The sequence below is a fragment of the Molothrus ater genome, chromosome 3 (assembly GCF_012460135.2).
Source record: "Molothrus ater isolate BHLD 08-10-18 breed brown headed cowbird chromosome 3, BPBGC_Mater_1.1, whole genome shotgun sequence".
Taxonomy (NCBI): Eukaryota; Metazoa; Chordata; class Aves; order Passeriformes; family Icteridae; genus Molothrus; species Molothrus ater.
This window is the reverse complement of record NC_050480.2, coordinates 9,295,669-9,318,627: the sequence shown is the minus strand read 5'-3', so window position 1 is coordinate 9,318,627 and position 22,959 is coordinate 9,295,669. Positions and strand designations below refer to the sequence as shown.

The 22,959-nt window shown below is 37.6% G+C and overlaps 1 protein-coding gene across 1 annotated transcript in view; it reads left to right on the top strand.

The window, feature by feature from the left end:
• SPTLC3 (serine palmitoyltransferase long chain base subunit 3) overlaps positions 1 to 22,959 on the top strand; it is an 88,912-nt gene that overhangs the window by 27,268 nt on the left and 38,685 nt on the right. The window contains exons 5-7 of the mRNA XM_036380410.1: positions 11,246 to 11,437; positions 12,869 to 13,023; positions 13,925 to 14,073. Coding sequence (XP_036236303.1) covers positions 11,246 to 11,437; positions 12,869 to 13,023; positions 13,925 to 14,073 — 496 coding nt within the window. The remainder of the gene's footprint in view (positions 1 to 11,245; positions 11,438 to 12,868; positions 13,024 to 13,924; positions 14,074 to 22,959) is intronic.

Genomic DNA, 22,959 nt, shown 5'->3' with positions numbered 1-22,959 from the left:
TTCTTTCTCAAAAAGCTGGATGGGCACTTCAGCTGAGACCTGCATTAGTACTGCTTAGTAGCTCTAGAGTGGTTTGTCCTTCTGCATTTAACATGATTTTCTTAAGAGATGGCTGTTTTTTCTCTAACTCCTTTCACTTTTAATGTTGCTTCCTATAGCAATACTTGCTACTTCTGGGTACAGTTATGCTCACCTGAAATCTGTGATTCTGCTGTTCCATTTCCTGCTTTTCCTAAGTCCCTTGATTTCTACCATTTTATGATCAGTATAAATGAAAACTTTGAGGTAATACACTATTAATGTCTCCTGAAGTTACTTCCAAAGTGCAGCAATGTTTTGAGTATTGCCTTCCAATTTGTCCCATGGCAGTATGGGAGGAAATAATAATGGAGGTAAGAGAAAGAGTTGTGAAACGCCTGTAAGCATTTTTTCCCCACAAGCAGTGATTTCATGTTGTTACATATCCAGCATCTTCCACCACCCTGGAACATCCCAGCTTGCCTACCACATCCTTTCTTTCCAGAGGGGCAAGAGGCAGAATGTGCTGAACTTTGTTCAGACCTAAAGAGATGCTGGTTCATGGGTTATTACAATTGTGCTTGTGTAATTCACTCCAAGAACGGCTAAAGAGCCAAGTTATTGCTGTCTGTCCTTCAGTTCAGGGATTTGGATCCCTTTGCACTGTCAAGATCACATTTTCCTGAAGCTTTTAGAAGAGTTGATATCTTGAAGGTCTAATCAGATTTAATTGACATTGCTCTGTGAGCTCAAAAGCTTTAGTAGATGGGTACTTGCAGATAGAGAGGTAACATGAGGGAGAAGGCCATTGCTTTCTTTAAAAAAAAAAAAAGGTTAAGAATGTTCAAACACTAATTTTCAACTTTTTTGCTATACATGTGAAAAGGTGTCTTCCTTTGCTGAAACATCAAAACACTTCAGTAACCCCTTTACCTCAGAAATCTTGTACCTGATTTTTGTCTCTTGAACTTCTCATGTGCTTCTTTTTCCTAACCCTTGTCTTTTCAGCCCAGAACCACAGACTCTAGGTGTTTACCTCTAGGTAGGCATTGATCCACTTGTGAAAATCGGTACCTGGTGGGGTGAGGAATTCCCTTTTTGTCTGTATCTAGGCTGCCGTAAAATCTGAGGAGAGCATTTCTGCAAATCTGGATAGGTACAGAAGGTTCAGAGGAGTGAAAGCCATCAGGTCTCATGTTCAGTGTTATAACTTAGATAATTACTGGAACAACTTAGAAAGAGCATTTCAGTGTATAATGCACTTAAAAAAAAAGCATCAATTTATTTCTGGATTTTTTAAATTGATCTTCAAGTAATTGAAGTAAAATGAAATTTTTTGAACTCTGATTGAATTAGTCAATTTAATAATAGTTAATTAATATAACAATTAAATAGCAATTAAGAAGTCATATAGGCCAAGATCATCGTTTCCAGTAGTACCAGGCAGAAATTGAAGTTGGTGGGAAGAGGAGAGAGCCTCTTGCAGAACTGCTGTACCTGGAGGCATCCAGTTGTGAGTTTCTCATAGGTGTAGGTGTGGGCACTACTTAACCACTTTTCCTGATAGTTAAAAAAAAAAAAATAGCTAGACCAGGATGTTACTGCTTCTGTAGATTTTTAGGTGAAAAAAAAAAAGGTAATTGGTTGTCACTGGTTAAACTATGTAGCTTTTCTACATTAGGGAACAAGCTGGTGAATCTGGGTTACTCTAGACTGGGGTAGTCTGAGGACACTTTGATGATAGGTGGGTTGACAGCCTTCATTGTGTCGTTAAATTAAATGGTGCAGAGATTTGATCACATGTACCGGTTGTGATGCTGGCTTTGGTGTAGGACAACTGGCTTTAATTAGCCATGGTCACTGCTACCAAGTTGCCTAATGATTGGCTAAATGAGTTTTTGTCTTCTTGCTTAAAACATCTTTTATTGTGTTTGAAGGTGTCAAGCTATTAATTTTCTTGACATGTTCATAAGGATGGGTATTGTCTTCACCTTCCTCGAAATCTTCTGTCCTACAAACCTATATGCTATGCCTTAACTGAATTTATTCCGAGTCTTTTTTCACCCTAGGGCTCTCTTTTGATGCTGAATTCTTATCCCAACTCAGAGGTGGTCCTTGCCTACCCAGATGGTCATCCTCCTACTGAGTTTTTAATCCCCCTGTCTGTCAAGCTAGCAGCACAAATTTGATTGCCTCTTTCTCAGCTGTTTGTGAGAAATTCTGCTTTCTCTGTTGGGGATTTTTGCTATGGAATTTCTTATCTCTCTCTCTCTCGCTCCTCTCCATCTGTGGTATGTCAAGATATTTGTATTTAAATATCATTTCAAAGTAGTTAATTACCTTGGAGGAGGTAGCATAAATCCAGCTAAACTGATTGCATTAACAAGATTGGCAATGACTTTCTCTTTCATCACATTTTTGAAATATGCTATCGTACTCCTTGCAATCATAGGAATGTCTTGGAAGGCACACAGTTTCAGCTTTACTTGTGCATAACTCTCAGAATCAGGAAAATAATGTGCAAATTATCCTGATGATATGCAGCTTTCAGGTAAGAAGTGTGAATACATTTGTCCTCCTTTAACAAGGTTATTGTGCCTTCCAGAAGTCTTTATCCAAACTGGTGCTATACTCTTAGGAGCTAAGAATGGCCTGAGACTGGTTCTGTATGTTTATTTGGCATGATCCAGCATCCATGGCTACTTCCATTCTGATAGGGAATGTGTCTTAAACTCATTATTAAATCTATGCGTGTGTGAAGCTGTTGTGCCATATAATGGGGAAAGGTCAGGGATCCAATGAGGGTTCATTATGCTAGTTACAGCAGAAGATGAAGCATTTTCTCCACAAGGGAATTTTGCATGAAGAGGAATCTGATAGGTAACTAAAACATTTTCTGGTCAAAGTCACTGTGTAGGAAATATGTAGGAGTTGGTGGATTGCATCATGTGGGTATTAACTCAGAATCCACACTGGGCAAAATCCCTAGCAATCTGGTTAGCATGTCTTGAGAATCTTTACACTATTACAGTCTTCATCCTAATAAACAGTTTCATATCAAAAATGTATATGATATCCATAGGATTAATTTCTAAATGCTAGATCACTTCTGATAGCAGATCATCACCAGTCATGCGCAGAAACTGGCAGCCTTTGAAGTGATACCACTTCATCATTATAATCTTGTTTGTTTGTGTATTTTTAAAGTCAAAGCCATAGGATTTGGATGATCAGGAAATATTCTGATGCAGCTAAGCAGTATAACTGCTGTAACTTACCCTAAGCCTTGGAAATCATAGCAAACACTGCAATTTGACACCACCGTGTGGGGATTGCTGTAACCCAGGTGTTTCATCCACTTCTCTCTGATTCCACAGGCCTGACTTTCTGATCTGTAATTGCTGTGAGGTTAGGAAATACCTTTTAGTGTCTGTAAGTATTTCTCTGGGTAGTGAACTTCATTGTTTTGTCTGTAATAATTTAAAATTATTAAGCTCCATCTTTGCCCTCTTGCCTTCCTATTTACATTGAGTCACTTTGAAGTTTCTGGGAGTAATAGGAGAATTACAGCTGTATAAGACAATCATGTTACTTTTTCTTTCTAGTGTTTCTTACTATTGCTTGAATGTACAAATGTAAAGCCATTGGGAAAAGAGTTTGCTGTGCTTTTTTTTTTTTTTATCCCCTGTGTACTGTTATATCCAAGTGCCTTAGTTATTTGGTATTGGGGTGTAGCTGTTATGGTTTACATTGCAATTTATGAACCTTGAAGTTCAGAATAGTGTTTTCTATGATTTTTCTCCCCTTCATCAGATTGCATTTTCATGGTTTGCAACTGGGTTTTGTCCTGAGTCTGTGTGCATCAGTCTAAGCTTCTGTGCTATAAAGAGTTACAGGTGGCTTTTCTTTTGACAAGCACTGTGGCCATTCTGCAATGTGCAGTTCTGCCTGCTGGACTAAATTCATGCAAGATGAAAACACCTGCTGATGTTTTCTGTAGGTTTTGCAAAAATTGCACACAGAAGGCAGTTTCCTAATAGGTGAAATTAAACATTCATTGATGGTGGAGTGCATGCTGCCTGTAATAATGTTTGCAGTGGTAGAATTTCTGATATATCATATAAGACAATTAATATAAATATCTTAATAAAATCATACAAAACTAAGATAAAATGTGTACTTTCTGAGTTCATATTTCTTCTTGTTTGGAACCCTTGCCACTGTTGAATGTTCTTCCTGAATGTTATTTATGAGAAAGTCTTCTGCATCCTCCCAACCTACTATATTGCAATCAAAAGTTTCATTTTACCATCAGAGTAAAGTGTTAGCCTGAAAATTATACCAAATGAGTATTTTTATCCTGATTACATAACAGCAGTTCACAGTATAGTCTAATGTGTTTGTCATCCACATCTGTATTTTCATAGTATTAATGTCATAGTCAGCCATAATCATTGCAAGACTTTTGTATTTGATGCTGAAAGAATTGCTGCAAGATTAATATGTTGTAGTTTAATTTGTGTTCAGCTGAAAAGATTAGGCAAGTCTGGAAGGTGAAGATCCTGTCTTTTCATACCTTTGTGGTGTTTGCCTCTAGTGTGCTGTCTTGAAGAGAGGCTCCAAGTTTTTAGTCAGCAATTAGATGACAGTTCATTAACAAATGAAAAGCCTGATGCTTGTGAAAATGTGGTGAAGACCCATCCTTCTAACAAACCTCAAACAGCAGAACAAGCAGCATTTAATAGCTGTTTACAGGGAGTGAACTTTTTAGAGTTTCTGAATTGTTAAACCCTAAATCTCTGCAAGTTCAAGAGTACCTGGTTTCCTAAGTTATTTTAAGGGTGTCCTATATTTCCTAAACCTTCTGGACTCTCTTGGAGATTTTACTCTTAGTCTTTATTGATTGTATTACTACCAGGTGTATATTTTTTCTTGAAATTTCAGTAGAAATCAATCATCAGTCTAAACAAGGATTCTGCAGGCACACTAATAACAACCAAAGCTTTTTTTGGCTTGGTTGCTACTTGTAGTTTGTGTTGTAGCCACTTTCTTGTGGCTTTTCTCACATTGCAAGAGGCAATAACCTTCATTTTAGCATTTATAAGTTAATTTTGAAGTTAGAAACTCATAAGTTTCACAACTACTTTTAATTTAAGTCTTGTTTTTATAGTTCAGTAATCTATGAATTCCCCACATAGCTCTTTTTGGTTTATGGTTTAGAAACTTGAGCCTATAAGATCTGAAATCTGTTGTTACAGAAAAGAAATCATTCATTTGAAGTGAAGGATATCACTGCCAGTAAGTGGGCAGATTTATGAAGTAATCTAAATTTGTGTCAGTAGTATATTCATTACAGGGAACTTCTGCTTTCATAATTTCAATTTCCTTTTTTTTCTCCTGGGAACTGCACACAGTCACCCAGATTCCTCCAGTGTCTAATGGATTCCTAAGTGATTTTGGGAAAATGTAGTAATTGTGAGAGTCAACATGGTGAGTTTGCAAAGAACCTGACAGTTTTATTCTTTGGGACCCAGCTCTCTGGTGACAGTGATCTGTAGGAGAGAGAATTGCACACCAGACCCTTAAAATTGTGACTGTCCAGTGGCAAGTGCGAAGTGGGATTCAGCTGGACCATGCCTTTCTTTGGCTGAAATGGAATCCTGTAGTGCTCCAGAGGATTACAGGCCTCTGTAGATCCTGTCACTCATTTATGTCATTATTTATGGAGATATTTATATTCTTCCCCATGTGGCTGTCTCACACATCCTAGGACATCTAAAATCATCTACATTTAGGGTCCTGTCCCAGATGCTCTTCAAATGCTGGGGGGGAAACATCTATTTAGAACCAAACTGTCTGCAAGCAATCAGATGTTGCATTAGCAGTTATGTCTATCCTCCCATGGGTTGTTTGTTTTTTTTTTTTTGCTGTAGGAGCACAGTGTCCTAATTTGCTGAAGATTTCACTCTCATCTTGTAGGCCTGTCAGATATTGGGCAAACATGGCTGTCACTGGGTTCACAGTTTTCAACACCTCTCTCTTCATATGCATATCTGTATGGGAAGCATTATGGAGATCAGTCAGCTTGCATTGTTTTTTAATAGATTGTATAAAAAAACTTGATAAAATCTGATCCAGAAATATACATAAAGCTACATCCACCTCTGGATCAGATTTTATTCCTGGCAGGGAACTTTTATTTAAAGACAAAGACTTTATTGTTCTTGCAGTAGTTTTATTTCAGGGATATACCTATCTGCACCTACTGCTGCTATATTGGAAGTGGATGTAATAGCAGGAGAATATTTAATTAGAGCTTGTGTCTCTGTAGGACAGATTTGCATGAAAACTTGGGGTTTTGGGTCTCAGTTTCTTTGATACAGCTCCACTCACCCAGCATACATGGCTGCCTCTTTGCTGGGGAGTTACTCATGGCCAGCACACAGGTTTGGTACTGTGGCACTCTGTGCTGTTCAATTCTTCATTCTCCCCTTGATGCAAATTTGGCTCATGCCAGTCAGCACAATTCCAAGGGCTGCAGGACCTGAATGCAATGAAAAATTATCTCCTAATTTTAACAGTGGTGTGAACAAATATTTAAGTATTATTCATGCTATTGCATAGCTGTCATTTTTTTCTTTGCTAATGAAAATATATAAAATGTATATTGTAGCTATTACTTGTAAAGTTGTTGCCAGAAGTGTGTTTAATAGACTTCAAGATGAGTTTGCATTATTGTTAGAGCAAACTATTTCAATTAAAATTGAAATTTTAAGTGTGTCCCTTATATTCAGTATTTTATACTGATGTCCTTTCTAATAGCACTCTGAGATTTGTTGTGAGAGTTGATTTCTCCATTTGAAAAACTGAAGGCATTTTGGAAGGGGTTCTTCATTAGGGGAGAGTTTTGAAATTCTACAGCTAATGGGAATATGGGAATCTAAGAGGTATTGCACTTAAAGCTGACTTTGCTGCTTTGCCATCACTCCTGTGGACTTCCTTGGCATCAAAATCTTGCTGCAAGGAATTCTCTTGCTGCAGTATCTCACTGAAAACCAGCTAAGCAGAGGATCAGGAGGATCAGCACACAAAAGTTGCATATCCTGATTGCACTTTTGGTTTCCAAGAAGCTGATGAAATCCTAGACTTGTAAAACTCCTTGGTAAAACATCCATTCTCTCTGAATTTCACCCATTGCCTTTCTGTGTTGAGTGTCTTTATGTTGCATTTGTGCCTAGAAGGTAAATGAACTTTGTGGCAGGCCACTGGGAAACTATTTTAATTTGAGATGCCAGCAGAATTTTTTAAAGCAAGCCAGTAAATTGTGGATTAATGTATCCACAAGAGGTATTTACTCAAGATTTTTAAAGGAAGACAATGATGAAGTTGCTGAGTAACTCTGGGCTGCTGTTTATGTTGCCCTTTTTGCAATTTTTTGAGAAATTAGGGGTTACAAATAAACAATTTTTTGAAAAGCTAACGAGGGAAATTCAGGGAATGGAGTCCCCCAGGGATCATTCTTTGGACATGTGCTCTCATATTTTCATTAGTGGTGTGGAAAAAGGGGTGAGGAGAAATAGATGACAATATGTGTTGACAGTACAGAATTCTTCAAGTTGCTGAAAAAATAGGTCTGAACAAGAAACACTGGAGAAGTTTCTCGTTGGTAGTTTGTATAATGTTGACAAAAGATCAGAAAAAAAATTGCAGGTGTCTAAATAAAAACCAAATAATTAATTGGAAGGGAAAATGGTCCCAAAAATGCACAAACAGCAGTGTTCTATTAATTTGGTCTTTTTGCAACTGAGGAAGCATATATGTAATCATAAGAGGTGAAACTGTAAACTGTGGCAAGGAGGCAAATAGAATGTCAACAGTCTTTAAAAAGCAACAGAAAAGAAGACAAAGCATCATTTGCAGATGTATAAATCCCTACTGTGCCCTAAAGAGGGGTATGCAATTTTAATTCTCATCCTCTCCATCTCGAAAAGGTTTTATTGATTTTTGCAGAGTGAAGAGAAAGTTGAGCATGAAAATATAGAACTTTTTTATTTATTTTTTGGAGTTTATATCCATGTAAGGACACGGAGACTGGACTAGAATTATATAGATTAGGATTTTTCTAGGTTGGGAAGAGACAACTGGAGAGGCAGAATTTACTAAAGTATAGAAAATTATGAGTTGTGTAATTGACTGAGTAGGAAAGCACAGCAGTCAAAGTAAACTGTCATGACACTGTCAGGTAATTTCATTATAAACAAGGAAACGTATTTTTACAGATGAAATTAATTATCAAAAGTCACAATTTATTTCCCCAATATTTTTAGGTTCAAAAATGATGAACACATTCATAGTTATCCCCTGATGACTGTTACAAGGTGATAAGACAATCTTAGAGTCATAAAACCTCAAAGCCACCAATTGCTAAAGTTGGAAGGATTTATATGTTTTTTAGAATCTTTCCCCAACCAATTGCTACAGTTTAAGGTATGGAGTAGAAAATGTTCTGTCTACTGCTGGTGTTATTACAGGTAATAAGACATAATTCAGCAGAGCAGCTGCTGTGTAATGGTGTGACTAATGATCTCTGAATGGTTTCAGGCATTTGTAGGAAATCTGCTGTATTTGATTTCAGTGCCAGCAGCAGTTGAATTACATCTCCCTTCACTGTATAGCTGCTGTTCTAAAGCACAGTCTACAAATCCACCTCCTTCCTCTGAGATAAAACTTTATGATAACATAGAAAAAGTCAACAGTAAGGTAGTGCAAAATGACAGCCATTGCTTCACTGACCAATTCAGCCAATTTAGACTGGCTGAAATTGAACATCCACGTGATATTCAGTCAGTCACTCATGACTTGGATCAGAAATGCTGCACAAAAACATCCCCACTACCACTCTCCCACTCTCCAGAAGCAGCAAATCCACTTGTTTTGATTATTCTTTCTTGAGACTCTCTCTTTAGTTATTTGTGGGACTCTAGGGTTGGTTTAAATACTCTTTGTTTTCCTCACTTTATTTTTAGAGAAGGTGTCACTGTGTTTTCTGAATTTGTTCTCCCAACCTTATACCAACTGTTTGAAGACTCTTGGGTTTTGTCCTTCGTGGTCTGAAGAATGTGAGTCAGATCTGGCTGCACACTCTTCGTGCTTCACTGCTATCTATGCTTGTTCCTTCCAGCTGTTTGTGTTCAGGACAGTGAGAGTGGTTACCTGGTTAAATACTGTGTCACACTGACTGCATCAAATGGCACCTGCTAAAATGAGAGTTCCACAACAGCACAGTTTTATTGTGGAAGAAGGATGTTACAGTGCAGAAGTCTGATAGGAGCCTTGCTGTCCCTTCACCAATAAGGTTTACAGCAATGAAGTGTTTCTTAATAAAATCAATGAACAGAAACATCATAGCTCTCTCCTCCGGGCTCAGGTGCATTATCACATCATCATAGCTTGATGCCAATTGATTCAAGAACATCAAACTACAATGCCACTTGAATTTCCACAGATGACCATAAACATGCTTTTAGCCCATGGCAAATGTAAAGTAATAGGACTGAGCTTAATCCTTTCTGAAATATTTGCTTTATCTCATCACTATGTGCACACAGCTGTTGTGACTCATGTGAAATTTGACTTCACCATGTATTTAACTCATACTCATAAAATGTTTTTCATGGTAAATAGGTTGCCCTAAAAGAGCAATTAGCTTGAGGTAGGAGTGCATGTGTATTATTTCTTCAAAGGTGTTCCCTCACATGGTGAGAGCCAGTCCTGCATTCCTTCTCCCTTGCAGGGCAGTAAGTGTTTCCAAAGTCTAAATATGTTTCTGTTCAGCCCAGCCAGCATTTTTTTTTTCTTTTTAAAGTTTCCTTAACAGCCTTTCTATTTTTCTCTTGTGCCCAACAATGCTTCTTTATATTATTATTATTATTTTACTTTCTTTTTCTCCTCCAAAACCATTGGGCAATCCAGTGATTGGACCAGCAAGTTACAACAGAAATCTAAATCCTGTGAGGGTAAAGACATTTTAATGCAATATGAAGATCAATAATATTCTGTCCTTACAAGTATAGTGAATTGGCAATTGTCCTTGATATTAATATTCTAGTTCAGCTTGCTACATTACATAACAAGGTAATCTACATTTTTAGTTCATCCTTCCCACAGGCAGAAATGTGTTAATGGTATTTCTTCATATGCTGGCACTTTTGCTTTATAATATGTCAAAATATATGTCGTGGGTATTTGTTTGGTTGGTTTTGGCTTGTTTTAACAGGGCACTATTTTTTTTCTGGATTATGTTTTGTTAATTTTGGATTAGCAGATTGGCTGTTACTAGACAGTAACTGTAAAGGCTATCATGGTTTTGCAGAAATAAGGGAGTTACCACTCTTCCAAAGAACAGTCTAATGAGCCTATTGAATATAGCAACTGAAAAACTTAGCTTCTTTAATTTAAAAAATAAAATCTTGATATATTTTAATGACAAAATATTTTGTCCACACACTGTTGTAAATTTCTAGAATTTGCTCACAATGGGATCACTGATTCCAACCAGCAAGGCTGTCTGTGTGTCTTCTTAGGTTTTTTTCTTTACTTTTCCTCTTCTCTATTTTGTTTTAAGTAGCCTTAGAATTAGGGGAGATGTTACTGAAAATAGGATTAAAAGCATTTGTGAAATCAGAAGAGAAACAGAAGGCAGGGATCATAACTGCTTTGGTTACTCTCTCAGGTCTGGAGAACATCACAGCAAAGCTGCCCTGGTTTAGGCAGGATTTGTTTTATATAGGTTAGTTGCTGCAATGGGTTGGTTACTCAAGACTTCCAGAAGCAGTCAGGGATAGTGTAGGTGAGCTTTTAATGCTGCCCTTCCCTTTTTATAGCGCTCTCTTGCAAGACAGAGTATTGTGGTTTCCATTTAATCACCTTTGAAATAATTGTCCAATTGCACAATAATACACAGCCAATCTTTCATAAGTTTCATATGTTTCAAAATAGACAAGGGAGTGGTGTTGAAGACACCTGCAGCTGAGGACATGAGAGGAGGGAAAATGGAAGATACTTGTAGTGGTCAGTGGCAGCTGCAGTGTTAAAGGTCCTCCTCTTTAGCTGATCTATAGTGTGAGGTCTAAATGTCTCTCCTTAGCACAGAAAAAGCTTTGCCCCAAGGTCAAAGCTTTGATGAGATTACATGTATTAATCAGAAATTTCTCTTCTGTTTTTTCAGAAGAATGGAGTATCAAACGGAACCCTCTACAAAAAAACATTTATTGAGCACTTTGAACAGGCACCAATGTATGTTGCAGTTTTTACTTTCGTGGGGTTTGCAGTGGGAACAATATTTGGCTACCTGCGAGATTTTATGAGAGCCTGGGGACTAGAAAAGCGTAACATTGCTGCGGAGAGAGAACAACAAAAAGTATGTATGAAAAAGTCATTCTGTATCCACAGCTGAGTTTTCCTCTGGTTGTAAGTGACTTACAGCAACTTGTGAGAGTTACAAGGCAGACAACTTTCATTTTACAGAGCATTGCGCAGGGGTGAGAGGAGTGACACACCCTGCCAGTGGAGTTGTATGCATGTGTATGATTATGTACCTACTTTTATGTAAAATCATCATTTTTACCCAGGGACATGTTCACCTCATTCTAAGAGTGCCATAATACTCTCAGCAAAACAGAATCTCAGTTTATTAAGTCAATCCACAGAAAAAGAAAATTCATAAATGCCTTCTTGTTTAATATATCATCTTTCCAAATCTCTTCAACCCAAATTTTCCTTTGTCCCATCTGGCTATCTTATGCTGTCTTTCACTGTGAGTAAGTTCTAATTTTGTTATAATTGAATTCTTGTAACTCCCAACATTTTTTCACCCCATACAGTTCCAAGTGAAACTTGCATTTTAGCAAGATCAACTGCCTTCCAACTTTGCTTAAAATTTTTTGTTCCTCCTCCTTCTCTGTGCAGTTTGATTCGTCATTTATGGTAACACCTGGCATAATGAAGGAAAAACATGAGGAGTTTTACTGTTTCTCTTGCAAATAAAACTCCTGAAATTGTTTCCTGTTTTAGATTTTGAAATATCACTTTCAATTCACTTCATGATCTGGCCATTTGTTAATTCCAGTTGTGCCAATTAAATTTTTTGTCCTTCACTATGGATTGCATGTTTATTTAATTTTCCCACATATGTTAACTGCGTGCCATGTTATTTTATCTGTTTATTGTATGCAGTGCTCAACATGGATATATATTGCTGCTTCATATAAAGAAAAAGCTGCGTTTAAATTTAATTTCCAAGTAAAATCATGGATATTCATTCATTCTCAACCAACAAATTGTCTTAAGTGGATCTCCACCCTAGGCCCAAATCACATATATTGGACTAGCTTTTGTCTTATGTATCCAGCATTTCATGAAATGTAGTGTGTTGTTTATCCTACTTTTCTGCAACCTGATCCACACATAGAAAAATGCTCAGTTTGAAGCAATTGGTTTCTTTAAGTGAAAGAATCTTGATTTTTTTTTTTCTATTTCCAATTCTCAGTATATATAGAGTTAGACCAACTTGTTTACCTAAAAAAAAAAAAACAACTGACCAACCAAAAATCCCCCAATCTTTAAACAGAAACAAAATACTCTACCCTCTAAGAAATACAACATTGTGTTTTAAAAGGATTATAGTAAGTAGTCACTATTGCTGTTTGGAGTTGTAAGTGACACAGGACCATGTGGCTGCTATGACTCTCTGTTTATTGATGAATCAGTTTTTCCTTGTTAATAGGAAAGACTTAGGTACAGAAGGAGATATTTTCACAGCAACATAACCCTGTGCATGTTTTCAAACCAGGATTTTGTGCCACTTTATCAAGATTTTGAGAACTTTTACACCAGGAACCTCTATTTGAGAATACGGGATAACTGGAACCGTCCCATTTGCAGTGTCCCTGGGCCACAGTTTGACCTCATGGAACGTGTTACAGATGATTACAACTGGACATTTAGGTGAGTCATCTTACACTCTGCTGCTCTCAGCCTCGTGAGCATACTCCTGACACCTCTGCAAAGCACACAAAGTTGTGTCCAGATCCTTGTCTAATATCCACCAGCATGTTTCTTTCTGCAGTCAGCACCATGCTGACAATCTGACCCTTTTCTTCTGAGTATTTGTTTGGAAATTCAGCATAGATTTCCAACTCAGTTGCAAATGGGTTTGGCTGTGTCAGCACAAGACTCCTCACACACCATTTATAACAATAGACCTTGACTCTGAATATTACAACAAAATTGGTTTTGTCCCTCATTTAGGTTTTATATCATAATTTTTTGCACTGCATGAATGTGGCTTCTTGCTTTCATTGTGAGTCTTTGGCAGTGGGTTTTAAGCAGATTGAAAGTTTTGGTGTAATGCAGCTGAATTACACAGCTATGGGAATTCACAGCGTAGACAATGTGTAGGTCGGCTATATTTGAGCTTATTGAGAATGTATCATAGTGTTTCCCATATTTTCAACAAGTTTAAGTTCTGTGTGTGTGTGAGAAGACTGGTGACTTAATGAAAGCAGTTGACAATTTGCTTGAAAAATGAATGTCTCTCAGTTGTTCCTTAAGTAAAGTCATAGGTTTGTTTGTTTATTTAAATCCATAAAAGCAGCCAGTGATCCCACACCAGTTTATTGCCATCTACAGTGTGGCTTCTAGAAAGCACTCTGACCTTGAAGTACTTAGTAAGGAAAAGAGGAAGGCTAAAAAAACTTTTGGGCTGTTAGAATATGAGGATTGTCAATTCACAAGTAGGAATTTGACACTGGAACAAAATTTGGTGGGAAAATTTTGGGATTTTTTTCTTTTCATTTGGGATTGGAAGGAAAATTGCACTGTTGTTCAAAATTTGCTTTAATTACAGGTTTACAGGAAGGACTATCAAGAATGTAATCAATATGGGTTCTTATAACTACCTCGGCTTTGCAGAAACAGATGTTAATGCTTTGAAAACTGTGACCATAGAGTTAGAAAAATATGGGACAGGAGTCTGCAGTACCAGGCAAGAGATGGGTGAGTAAACAGCAAGATGGCCACCAAAGGTCCTGTAACTAAACTCTTCTTCTCACAGATATCTTAAAAGAATTGGATACAGAGAACTTTAATCACATCAGCAATTACTTGTTTCACAATTAGAAGAAATGCTGTGTTTTATTTGTTCTCACATGGGTTTTTTTTTTCAAAAGGAAAGTTACTATTGATTTTTGGAAAAGCTAAACCAAGTGTGTCATCTGCTGGCCTGGGATTTTTAATGATGGAAACACACATTGAGATTTCAACAATTTTTCTGGGGCAAATTCAACTGCATCACAGATTTGTATCAGTTACCACACACAGAGGTTTCAGATTAGTTAAATGATCTTTTGCATAATGTTTTTAATCCCATGTTCTAAGAATGTATTGGAATGTTTTATGAGATACTACTGGCACAAAACAGAAATTTCTAGCTTGCCATTAGCAAATAAATTCAGGGAGGTTCCATTTGACATTTTTGCTTTTATCTGTTATGATTGTCTGCTTTGTTAGTTTGTAGACTGCATGCAGTGTTACCTTCAACACAAAGCCTTGCATTCCTTAGGGTACAATCATCTTACATTTCAAAAAAAAAAAAAACAAACCAGTTTCAAACCAGAGAAATGCAAGGGGAGGTTTCTCTTCAGGCTTTATCTTTCTTGGGAGTATTAAAAAAAAAGAAGGCTTCCCAGAATGGAGAAGTCTATAAAAAATTTATTTTTTGTAATCCAGCAACCTAAAAAAATTACATTTTTATCTCCAATGTAAACTATGTTCTTCCATAAAACTAACAGAAAAAATTATATATATAATTTTTAAATTATATAAATTAAATAAATTTATATATAAATAATATATTTATTATATTATATATTATTATACTATTATATTATTATATATAAATTATATAAATTTATATAAATTATATAAATTAAATTAATACTAAATTAAATATATACTATATTTAATTTAGTTTTTATATTTAAAGTCTTCATTTCAGAAGAAAAAGTAATGCAAACTTTATGATCTGCTTCTTATCTTGTCATTGTGGTTTGATTTGCCAATAATAATTATGCCAGTGACACCATTCAGAGAGGGTTTACAGATTGATCCTACTTTCCTTGTGTAGGTGACCCATCTGGTGACTGCAATATATTATTATTTAACCTGAATTTCATGCTTGAAAGTGCTCACCATTGCTAGTCCTTTAAGGTATTGAAGGAAGCTTTCTCTCTTTTTCTCCCAGATTCCATTTTGTCTAAGAACATTTCAAGTTGTTTTCAGGACATCTAAGATTGTGGCTGGTGTTCCTTATTCTGTAGCTTTTGCTGAATTTTTTTACTGGAAGATTCATTCTTAAAAACAAACAACAACAAAAAAATTAAAAAAAAAAAAAAAAAAAAAAAAAACAAAACAAAACCAAAAAACCACCAACCCAACTTCTTATTAAAAGAGGATTCTGTGTTCAAATATTAAAAATCTTACTAAGTAACTTCATCCCATCTATCTGAGAGCCCAGGTATAGAGATCTCTAGGATATTCTCTTCATCTGTTCTGTACTCAAAGTTGTCTTGACTGATTGAGCAAGGATTTAGGTTCATTTTAATTGCCTTCACAATAAACAGTCCCATGAACTGCATCAAGACTCTTCACAATGCAAGAATGGGCTGCAGATAAACAGCATCCTAAAAGCCTTGTGAATCTCAGTCGTTTGGAAATGGATTTTGGAGAGCAGCTTGGACAAAGGAAAGCAGGGTGTTTAGGCCTGGCTTAGCTGGTGTAACTGAGCAGTCACAGCAGTTTATCCTGGGCAGGCAACAGAGGGGCTGTGTTTGTGTGCTCCATGGAGAGAGGTGGCTCCACAGGGCAGCACTGAGGAGTGGCTCCTTTGTTGGTGCTGGCTCTTTGGAGCTCTGTCACCAAGGTCTGTATAAACAGCCTCTAATCCAGAGTGGATACCCTCTTTCCTTGCTCCTTTGTGTTCTTTTGCTGCATTCTCATCACAGTAGAACAGAAAATTTCTGAGTTAGATATATTAAAGAGAGAGACAAGGAAGGGTCTGAATGAAACATCTTACCTTTATCATTTCTCATCTTCATCTTAGATAAAAGGAACAGGATGAGTTTGTCTCTGGGCAGATCACATTTAAAGACTTCTGTTGTTATTGTGTGTGGAGCTAAAGTGTTTTGAAGTAGAAGTGCAGTGAGCTGCAAGAGCCAAGGCTGCAAATTGCCTGTAGGGTTCTAATTCAAGAGAGCACTTGAACATATTTATATTTTCAAGCTAATTCACTTTGAAAGTACTGTTCTGCTTGTGTGCATTTAAGTGTCTGGCATGTCTGAGTTTTACCAAGGTCTCTCTCCAAGCAGTAGTAGCTCTCTTTCTGAGAAATCATTCCACTACTTTCAGAGGATTTCAGATAGAGGGTAAAACAAAGAGGACACAAATAAAAGTAATATGAGTGGTGTTTGAAAGGATACATGATGGTAAAACTGTCCTTTATGGTCTTCTGCCTACACTCCTCCTCTTAAAACTGTGGAGGCTGTGGAGAGGGCATACAATGCTGTCATACCAGAATGCTGTTGCAGGTAGTTTCCTCTGAGAACAGGGTTAAAGCTGGTGAAAACAGTGGCTGACCTTCCAAGGCTTATCCCTCATAAAAAGATTTAAGGCTTTTCAATCCATTTTTAATTCCATGCTCTTCTTAATTATAATAATCATAATAATTAATTTCTTACCATAACGGTGTCATTTCAGACATGTTTCTGCAGGGTTTGTGGGACTTTCAACGTGAAATAAAAGTACTTTCCTTTTTTTAAGACCAAGCTAGCTATTAGCCCCTAGGAGCAAGATTTTGAAGTTATGAGGGGTACATCCATGGAAGAATTAACTTGCTGTTCCATGATCAGAAAGCAAAACAGACTCTAGAAATTACTAGGAAGTACACAGAAAGCCAACCATAGAGCCTCAGTACACTACTGCATAAAGCTGCTGTTTGTTGTTGTCTTGAGTACCCTGTGCAGGTCTGATCAAAAATATTTAGCAAAACTGGAAAGTGTAAGAGAAGAGCCACAGGGATCGTCAAAGACCTCAGACAGCTTCTGGGTGAAGAACTACTGTGCTGCTTTTCTCCAGCTGTCACAAAGGCCTGTCATCTGTCTCAAAAAAAAGAGCCTAAGGGGAGAAATTATAGACATTTTCAGCATAATGTGTGATGTGGAAGAGTGGTCAGGATTCACTGTCCTTTCCCACTACCAGATGTAGAGGGCATTGTATGAAGCTGGTAGAAGGTTTTCACCTAAGTGCTGGAGGCTGCCACACCTGAGAGCTCATCACTGCTGTGAAAAGCATGTTCATTCTCCTGTGAAAACATAAAAAGTTTAATAAAGGACAGCAGGAGACAAGGAGCTTGGAGCAAAGGTTATTATGGCACTCAGCCAAGAGCACACTGTCACCTTTGGGGACACCCTTTAAATACCTTATCCCTTACACCAGCCTGTTGCATATTCATAGAGCCCTATGCATATTTATAAACTAGTTTACATATTCTGGGAGCTATTTTACATGGCCCTTCCTTGGGTCTGCCTTTTTAGAGCATGCATGTTGCTTGGCTGTGATTTTGGCTCCTTCTTTTCACTTCCACTTTGGGCCTTGGTCCACTCTGTCTTCAGACAGCAGATGCTGATAGTTGGCATATCAATAGCAGGGTCCTCATCCTGTGTTCATTGGATGTTATCCCATCCCAGCAGGCATTTTAACACAAGCACAGCTATTTCACTACCCTGTCTAAGCTTAATTAACAACAGAAATAAAAACTATATTTTTATAACAAAATTACTTTAACATCACACATAAAAAATCCATTTTAATATTTGCAAAAATGCAATATTATAATATGTATCCATAACACTGCAGATATCAGAACTTCTGTCCCTTAGAACACACACTCTTGTGTGTGTTCTAAGGGACAGAAGACAGACACTCTTGCACACTCTCCACGTGTGCAGAGGAGCACTCACTGATAGTTACTAGAAATACTCAAACTGTACCTGATTCAGGGGGTCCTTATGAACTCTGAGAGATGCCAAGAGAGGATACAGAGAGATCTGCACCTACCAGATCTTAAGGAGAAAATTGACCATGGGTGTTATTTAAATTAAAACAGTTTTTGTCAGCAGCAGTCTCTCCTGCAGGTTCAGGAAAAGGTAATTTTAAAAATTTCTTTACCTCATTTGTTATACGTCAAGAAACCAACTGGGACATAAAAAGAAGTAGGAAGTTTTGTTTTTTAGGTAGAAATGTTGGGTCTGAGAAAATTACTCTTGAATGTTGAAGGATTTAAGTAGCCATCCAGTAACTCAAGGTGGCTACAAGAGAGCTTGAGAGGGATTTTTTACAAGGGTGTGGAGTGACAGGATAAGAGGGAATGGCTTCAAACTGACAGAGGGTGGGGTCAGATGAGATTTCAGGAAGAGATTCTTTCCTGTGGGGGTGGTGAGGCTCTGGAACAGGTTGTCCAGTGGATGCCCATTACTAGAAGTGTTCAAGGACAGACTGGGTGGGGCTTGGAGCAACCTGATCTAGTGAAAGGCGTCCATGTCTCTGTCCAAGGCATTGGAATGAGATGATCTGTAAGGTTCCTTCCAGCACAAACTATTCTGTGATTCATTCTGTGATTCCATAAGTAACTGGCCACCAACTGTTCAACTAACTGGAGTGTTGGGAATGTTAGGGCATTCCATATAAACAAAAATATCTCTACTGTTATATGTATTTTAATTTTTCTCTCAAAAGTGTTATTTTTAGCCTAATAAAACTGCCAGCCACATAGGAACCTAAATAAATATGACATAGCAAGTGTTCCCTCCATATAGTAAAAAAATATAAAAGAATGACAACTTGAACTTAAAGTCCTTTTTTTTAATAACTGGAGTGGGAGTTGGCTACTATTAAAGGCAGATCCAAAAGCCTTTTCTCTGAGCCCATCCTGTTTTTCAGTGTTTATAGTCAGCCTATTCTAAGCAATGTGACTGAGAATTATTGAGAAACATGCAAATTAGTTGCCTGCTTGCTGCTTGCAGATAACAAAATCAGCAAAGTTACACTCTTTTTTTTAAGATAAGGCAGATTATCATGCTCTGAGTGCTCCTAGGGCCAGGCTGGTGACAGGACTCTCACATGGACAGCCAGTGCTAACAATTCTCTGTTTATCTAACTCCCCAGTGTTCCTCATGGAGATGACATACGCGAGTAACCGGAGCAAACATGTGATTAGTGCTGCTTAAGCAGCCAGGCAGGATTCCTGCCTTTTGAAATCCTTCTTCTGTGATTATGCCTTAGACCAAAAAACAAGATGGAGCCTGCACAGAGCACTTGCAGGGTGATTCACTCTGCAGGGCATGTTAGGAGATTACCCTTTAGCACCTAACTTGCACTCAGTGTTAGGGCTTTTTTCTTTATTTGAGGATTTTTTTACGCTTGACTGTGATCTCATTTCTAGAAAGCAGATCTGAAAATCTGTGCCAACAATTAATATACAAAAGTAGTTCAGATTCATTCACCTCTTTCCACTGGGTTTTAAGGCCTAATGTGAATTTCTAGCAGCATTTCAAGAAGATAAAAAGTAGTTATTTGGCCATTCTTTCTTTTATAGTACTTCAAAGCTTTAATTAGGGCCAAGGCTCATTTTAAACATAATACTGTACAAACATGAATAAATGTTTCATTTTTCAGTTTGGAGAAAGAGATAAAGAACTGAATGTCCCATAATTTACAGTTTCCAAGTGGGATTTTAAGGAGAAATAAAGAAACAAAAATGAGAATTTGTGTGCATGTATATATATATGTGTATAGATACACATATTTCATAATCTTAGCTATTTTCTGATAGGGTATGGTACAAATTAGGAAACAGTTTTGTCACGTTCACTAACATCCTTTTCCTTTTTGTGCCTACCCTCTCATAAATAACTAATCCAGCTTACAATCAATTTATAATCACTGGGTCAGGTTTGTTCCTTGTATTTCACCATTGCAAAAGTGTGGTTTGCAATGCAAGATTAATAGTCTGGCTAGCCCATCTTCTAGCAGGTGGAATTGAAGGCATCTGTAGGAATTAAGGGTTGTGTGATTGTTTAATACCTAAAGTATCTCTGATATATGATGTTATCTTCATGCAAATATTTCGATACTTAAGATGCTGCCATTCAGGCTTTGGCATGAAGATGCTGGATTTACACTGGAAATTTTAACTTTGAGTTTTTCTAAAGGCAAAAGAAAAAAAAAGGAAACAAACCCAGAAGATCTAAATTCAGCTGGAAGTTCAGTTAAAACTAATCTACTTTTTGTCTGAGAATCACTAAATTACACTGGTACATTATTAGATTTATGACACCCACGGCATCTTTGTGGTATGAAAGCCCAGTCAGCTGGTAGCAATGTTAAGAAAACTTGAGCATTTCCTTTCTATCAGATGATTCATCAAAACCCCCTTATTTTGGGACTCTTTTCTGCACAGACAGTGTTAAATGAGGCAACTGCATAACATTACTGTGTGCTTTTCTCCTTCTTTTTCCAACAAATCTTATTCTACAAGTTGAGGCTTTCCTCTGCTAGTGGGTCTGTAGGACAGACATCTGCACCATCTGCTCTGGTAACATGGTGTCAAGAATTAATATAATTTTCACAGCTTCTGTTTCTTCATCTTGCTATTAATAACTCATCCAATCTTGCTTTTTGTAAAAGCATGTATGTCTTTCAATTATACAGGTTTTTTTCATCTCTGACAAGCATCTTACCATGCAGTGTATTCATCTTACCAGAGTGAGTTTGTGACCTTAAGTTTCAGCTGTGACAAGGAAGTTCAGATGTTTTGTTCTGCTCCCCACCCTCCCAAGGATGCTGCTGACAAACCCTCATTTCCATAGTGTAATGGTTCTCAGTCACCTTGGTGAGTCACGCCAGGGATGCACAGGGTTCCCAGCTGCTCTTTTTTCTTTCAAGGCCTTGTTGCTTGTATCAGTTTACTCTTCCAGCTTTTGTTTAACCTGAGGGGAGCAGGTGTTTCCCTGTCTTCTTTGGCTGTTGGAATTCCAAACATAAAATTCTATGACAGGATACTGTTGCCAGTGTTGGCAGTTCAACCAGTCTGTGTCATTAGTGTATAAGAACCTGAAAGACTGTATTGGGCAGACTAACCAGTGGCATAAACCACCTTGTCCAAGCTGAAAATGTCAAACTAAATAATGACTCTGTGGATCATGGGAAGTCCATTTTCCAGCTTTATCTCTCTAGTAGTCTGGCAGTGACTTTCAGCCCAACAGCATGGATATGAAAAAACAGCAAGTGTATGAAAAAGCCTGTGTACTTCATGTTCCCTGTCACCAGAGTGCAGTGGCAAGTTAATGGAGGGAACTGGGTCATCAGATTTTGAAAAGGAGGGGATTTGCTGTGAGAAGTGTGGGAATCTGTGGAGGTGGTTCCCATTGTGAAAGTCCACTTTTGATATGATCTGTGATCTTAATACCTCTACAGTCTCGGATCACAGTAACTCCTGCTGTATTGTATTACTTACGGCTGTTCAGCAGGGAAGAATAACTTTCAAAAGGATTTTGTCTCTTAAAGATGCAGGTACCTTTCTCTTTTTTTGTCTTAAATCTTTCCTGGTGATTTGGTGTACATTGCTTACTTGTATCCTCATTTGTTGGGTCAAGCTAAGCTGTAGTCAGTCAGTGGGAAAATTCTAATGTCTGTTTATAGGGCAAGTGTGTATACAGTAGATTAAAAAGATATATCTAGTATATCACTTTTAATTCATCAGATCATGATACTGGTCTTGAATCTAGCACAATACAAAACATTTTAAGGGCCAAGCTAACCTTACTTGACATCTCTAAGGTTGTATTTAATGAGGAGCTGTGTAATTATTGCCTTTGTTATGTAGCTTGAGATGCTGAGATGTTTCAGCTTGTGCCAGTTCCTTTGGATCAAATTTGCATCTGTCTGGCAGTGCTGTTTATACTTGTCATGGTGGTGGCTGTGACCAGCTGGGAATGCTAGTGGACAAACTTCACCCCAGCAGCACATGACTGACCCCTTGTTTCTTCCAGTGGAGAGAGGTGATAGAATTGATGCCATTTCTACAGTGTCCAAGGACATCCTGTCTAGAAATATCTCCTGATATGATTAAATAATTGCATAATTATATGCTTTTTCAATTCTGTTCAATGTATACAGCTGCCATGAACCTCCCACTGACAGTACTGGTGTGTGTTGTATTGCTTCTGCAACACCTTACTTACCACCAACAGTATTGCCATGGTAATTAACATGATTCAAAACCAGGGCTCACTTTGCAAATCTTTGCCATTCAGGATTTTGTTTTGCTAACCAATTTCAATTTGTAGTCCAGGATTTGTAGGCAACAGTGATGTACAGTATCATCTGCGTTCGCACTTAGGATTAGTAAATAATAAGTAGGAATCGGTCACTATCGAAATGAGTCATTCTTCACCATGATAAAATTAATAAAAATAGGTGCAAAATGTGCTGTTCTTTTGTGGGTCATCTAATAAGAGCTTTAACAGAACAGTCTGTATTGAGTCAGGCCTTTCCTGTTTATAAAAACAGAAAACATGTGATGCAACCCCAAAAAGCAATTTAACTCCACCCCAGTGTCAGACTTATCCCTGGAAGAGTCAGAGACAATTGTGTCATGCCTTAAAATGCCTGCCTCGCAAAGCACACACTGCTTGTTTCTCCTGCTTTCACAAACCTTCTAATTCAAGCTGTGACCATAATGTGCTTGGCTTCGAGCTTCCATTTCAGATTTCATCTTCTTTTGGTGTGCTGATAGCCCTGGAGTGACAAAATAACATCTGCAGGGAG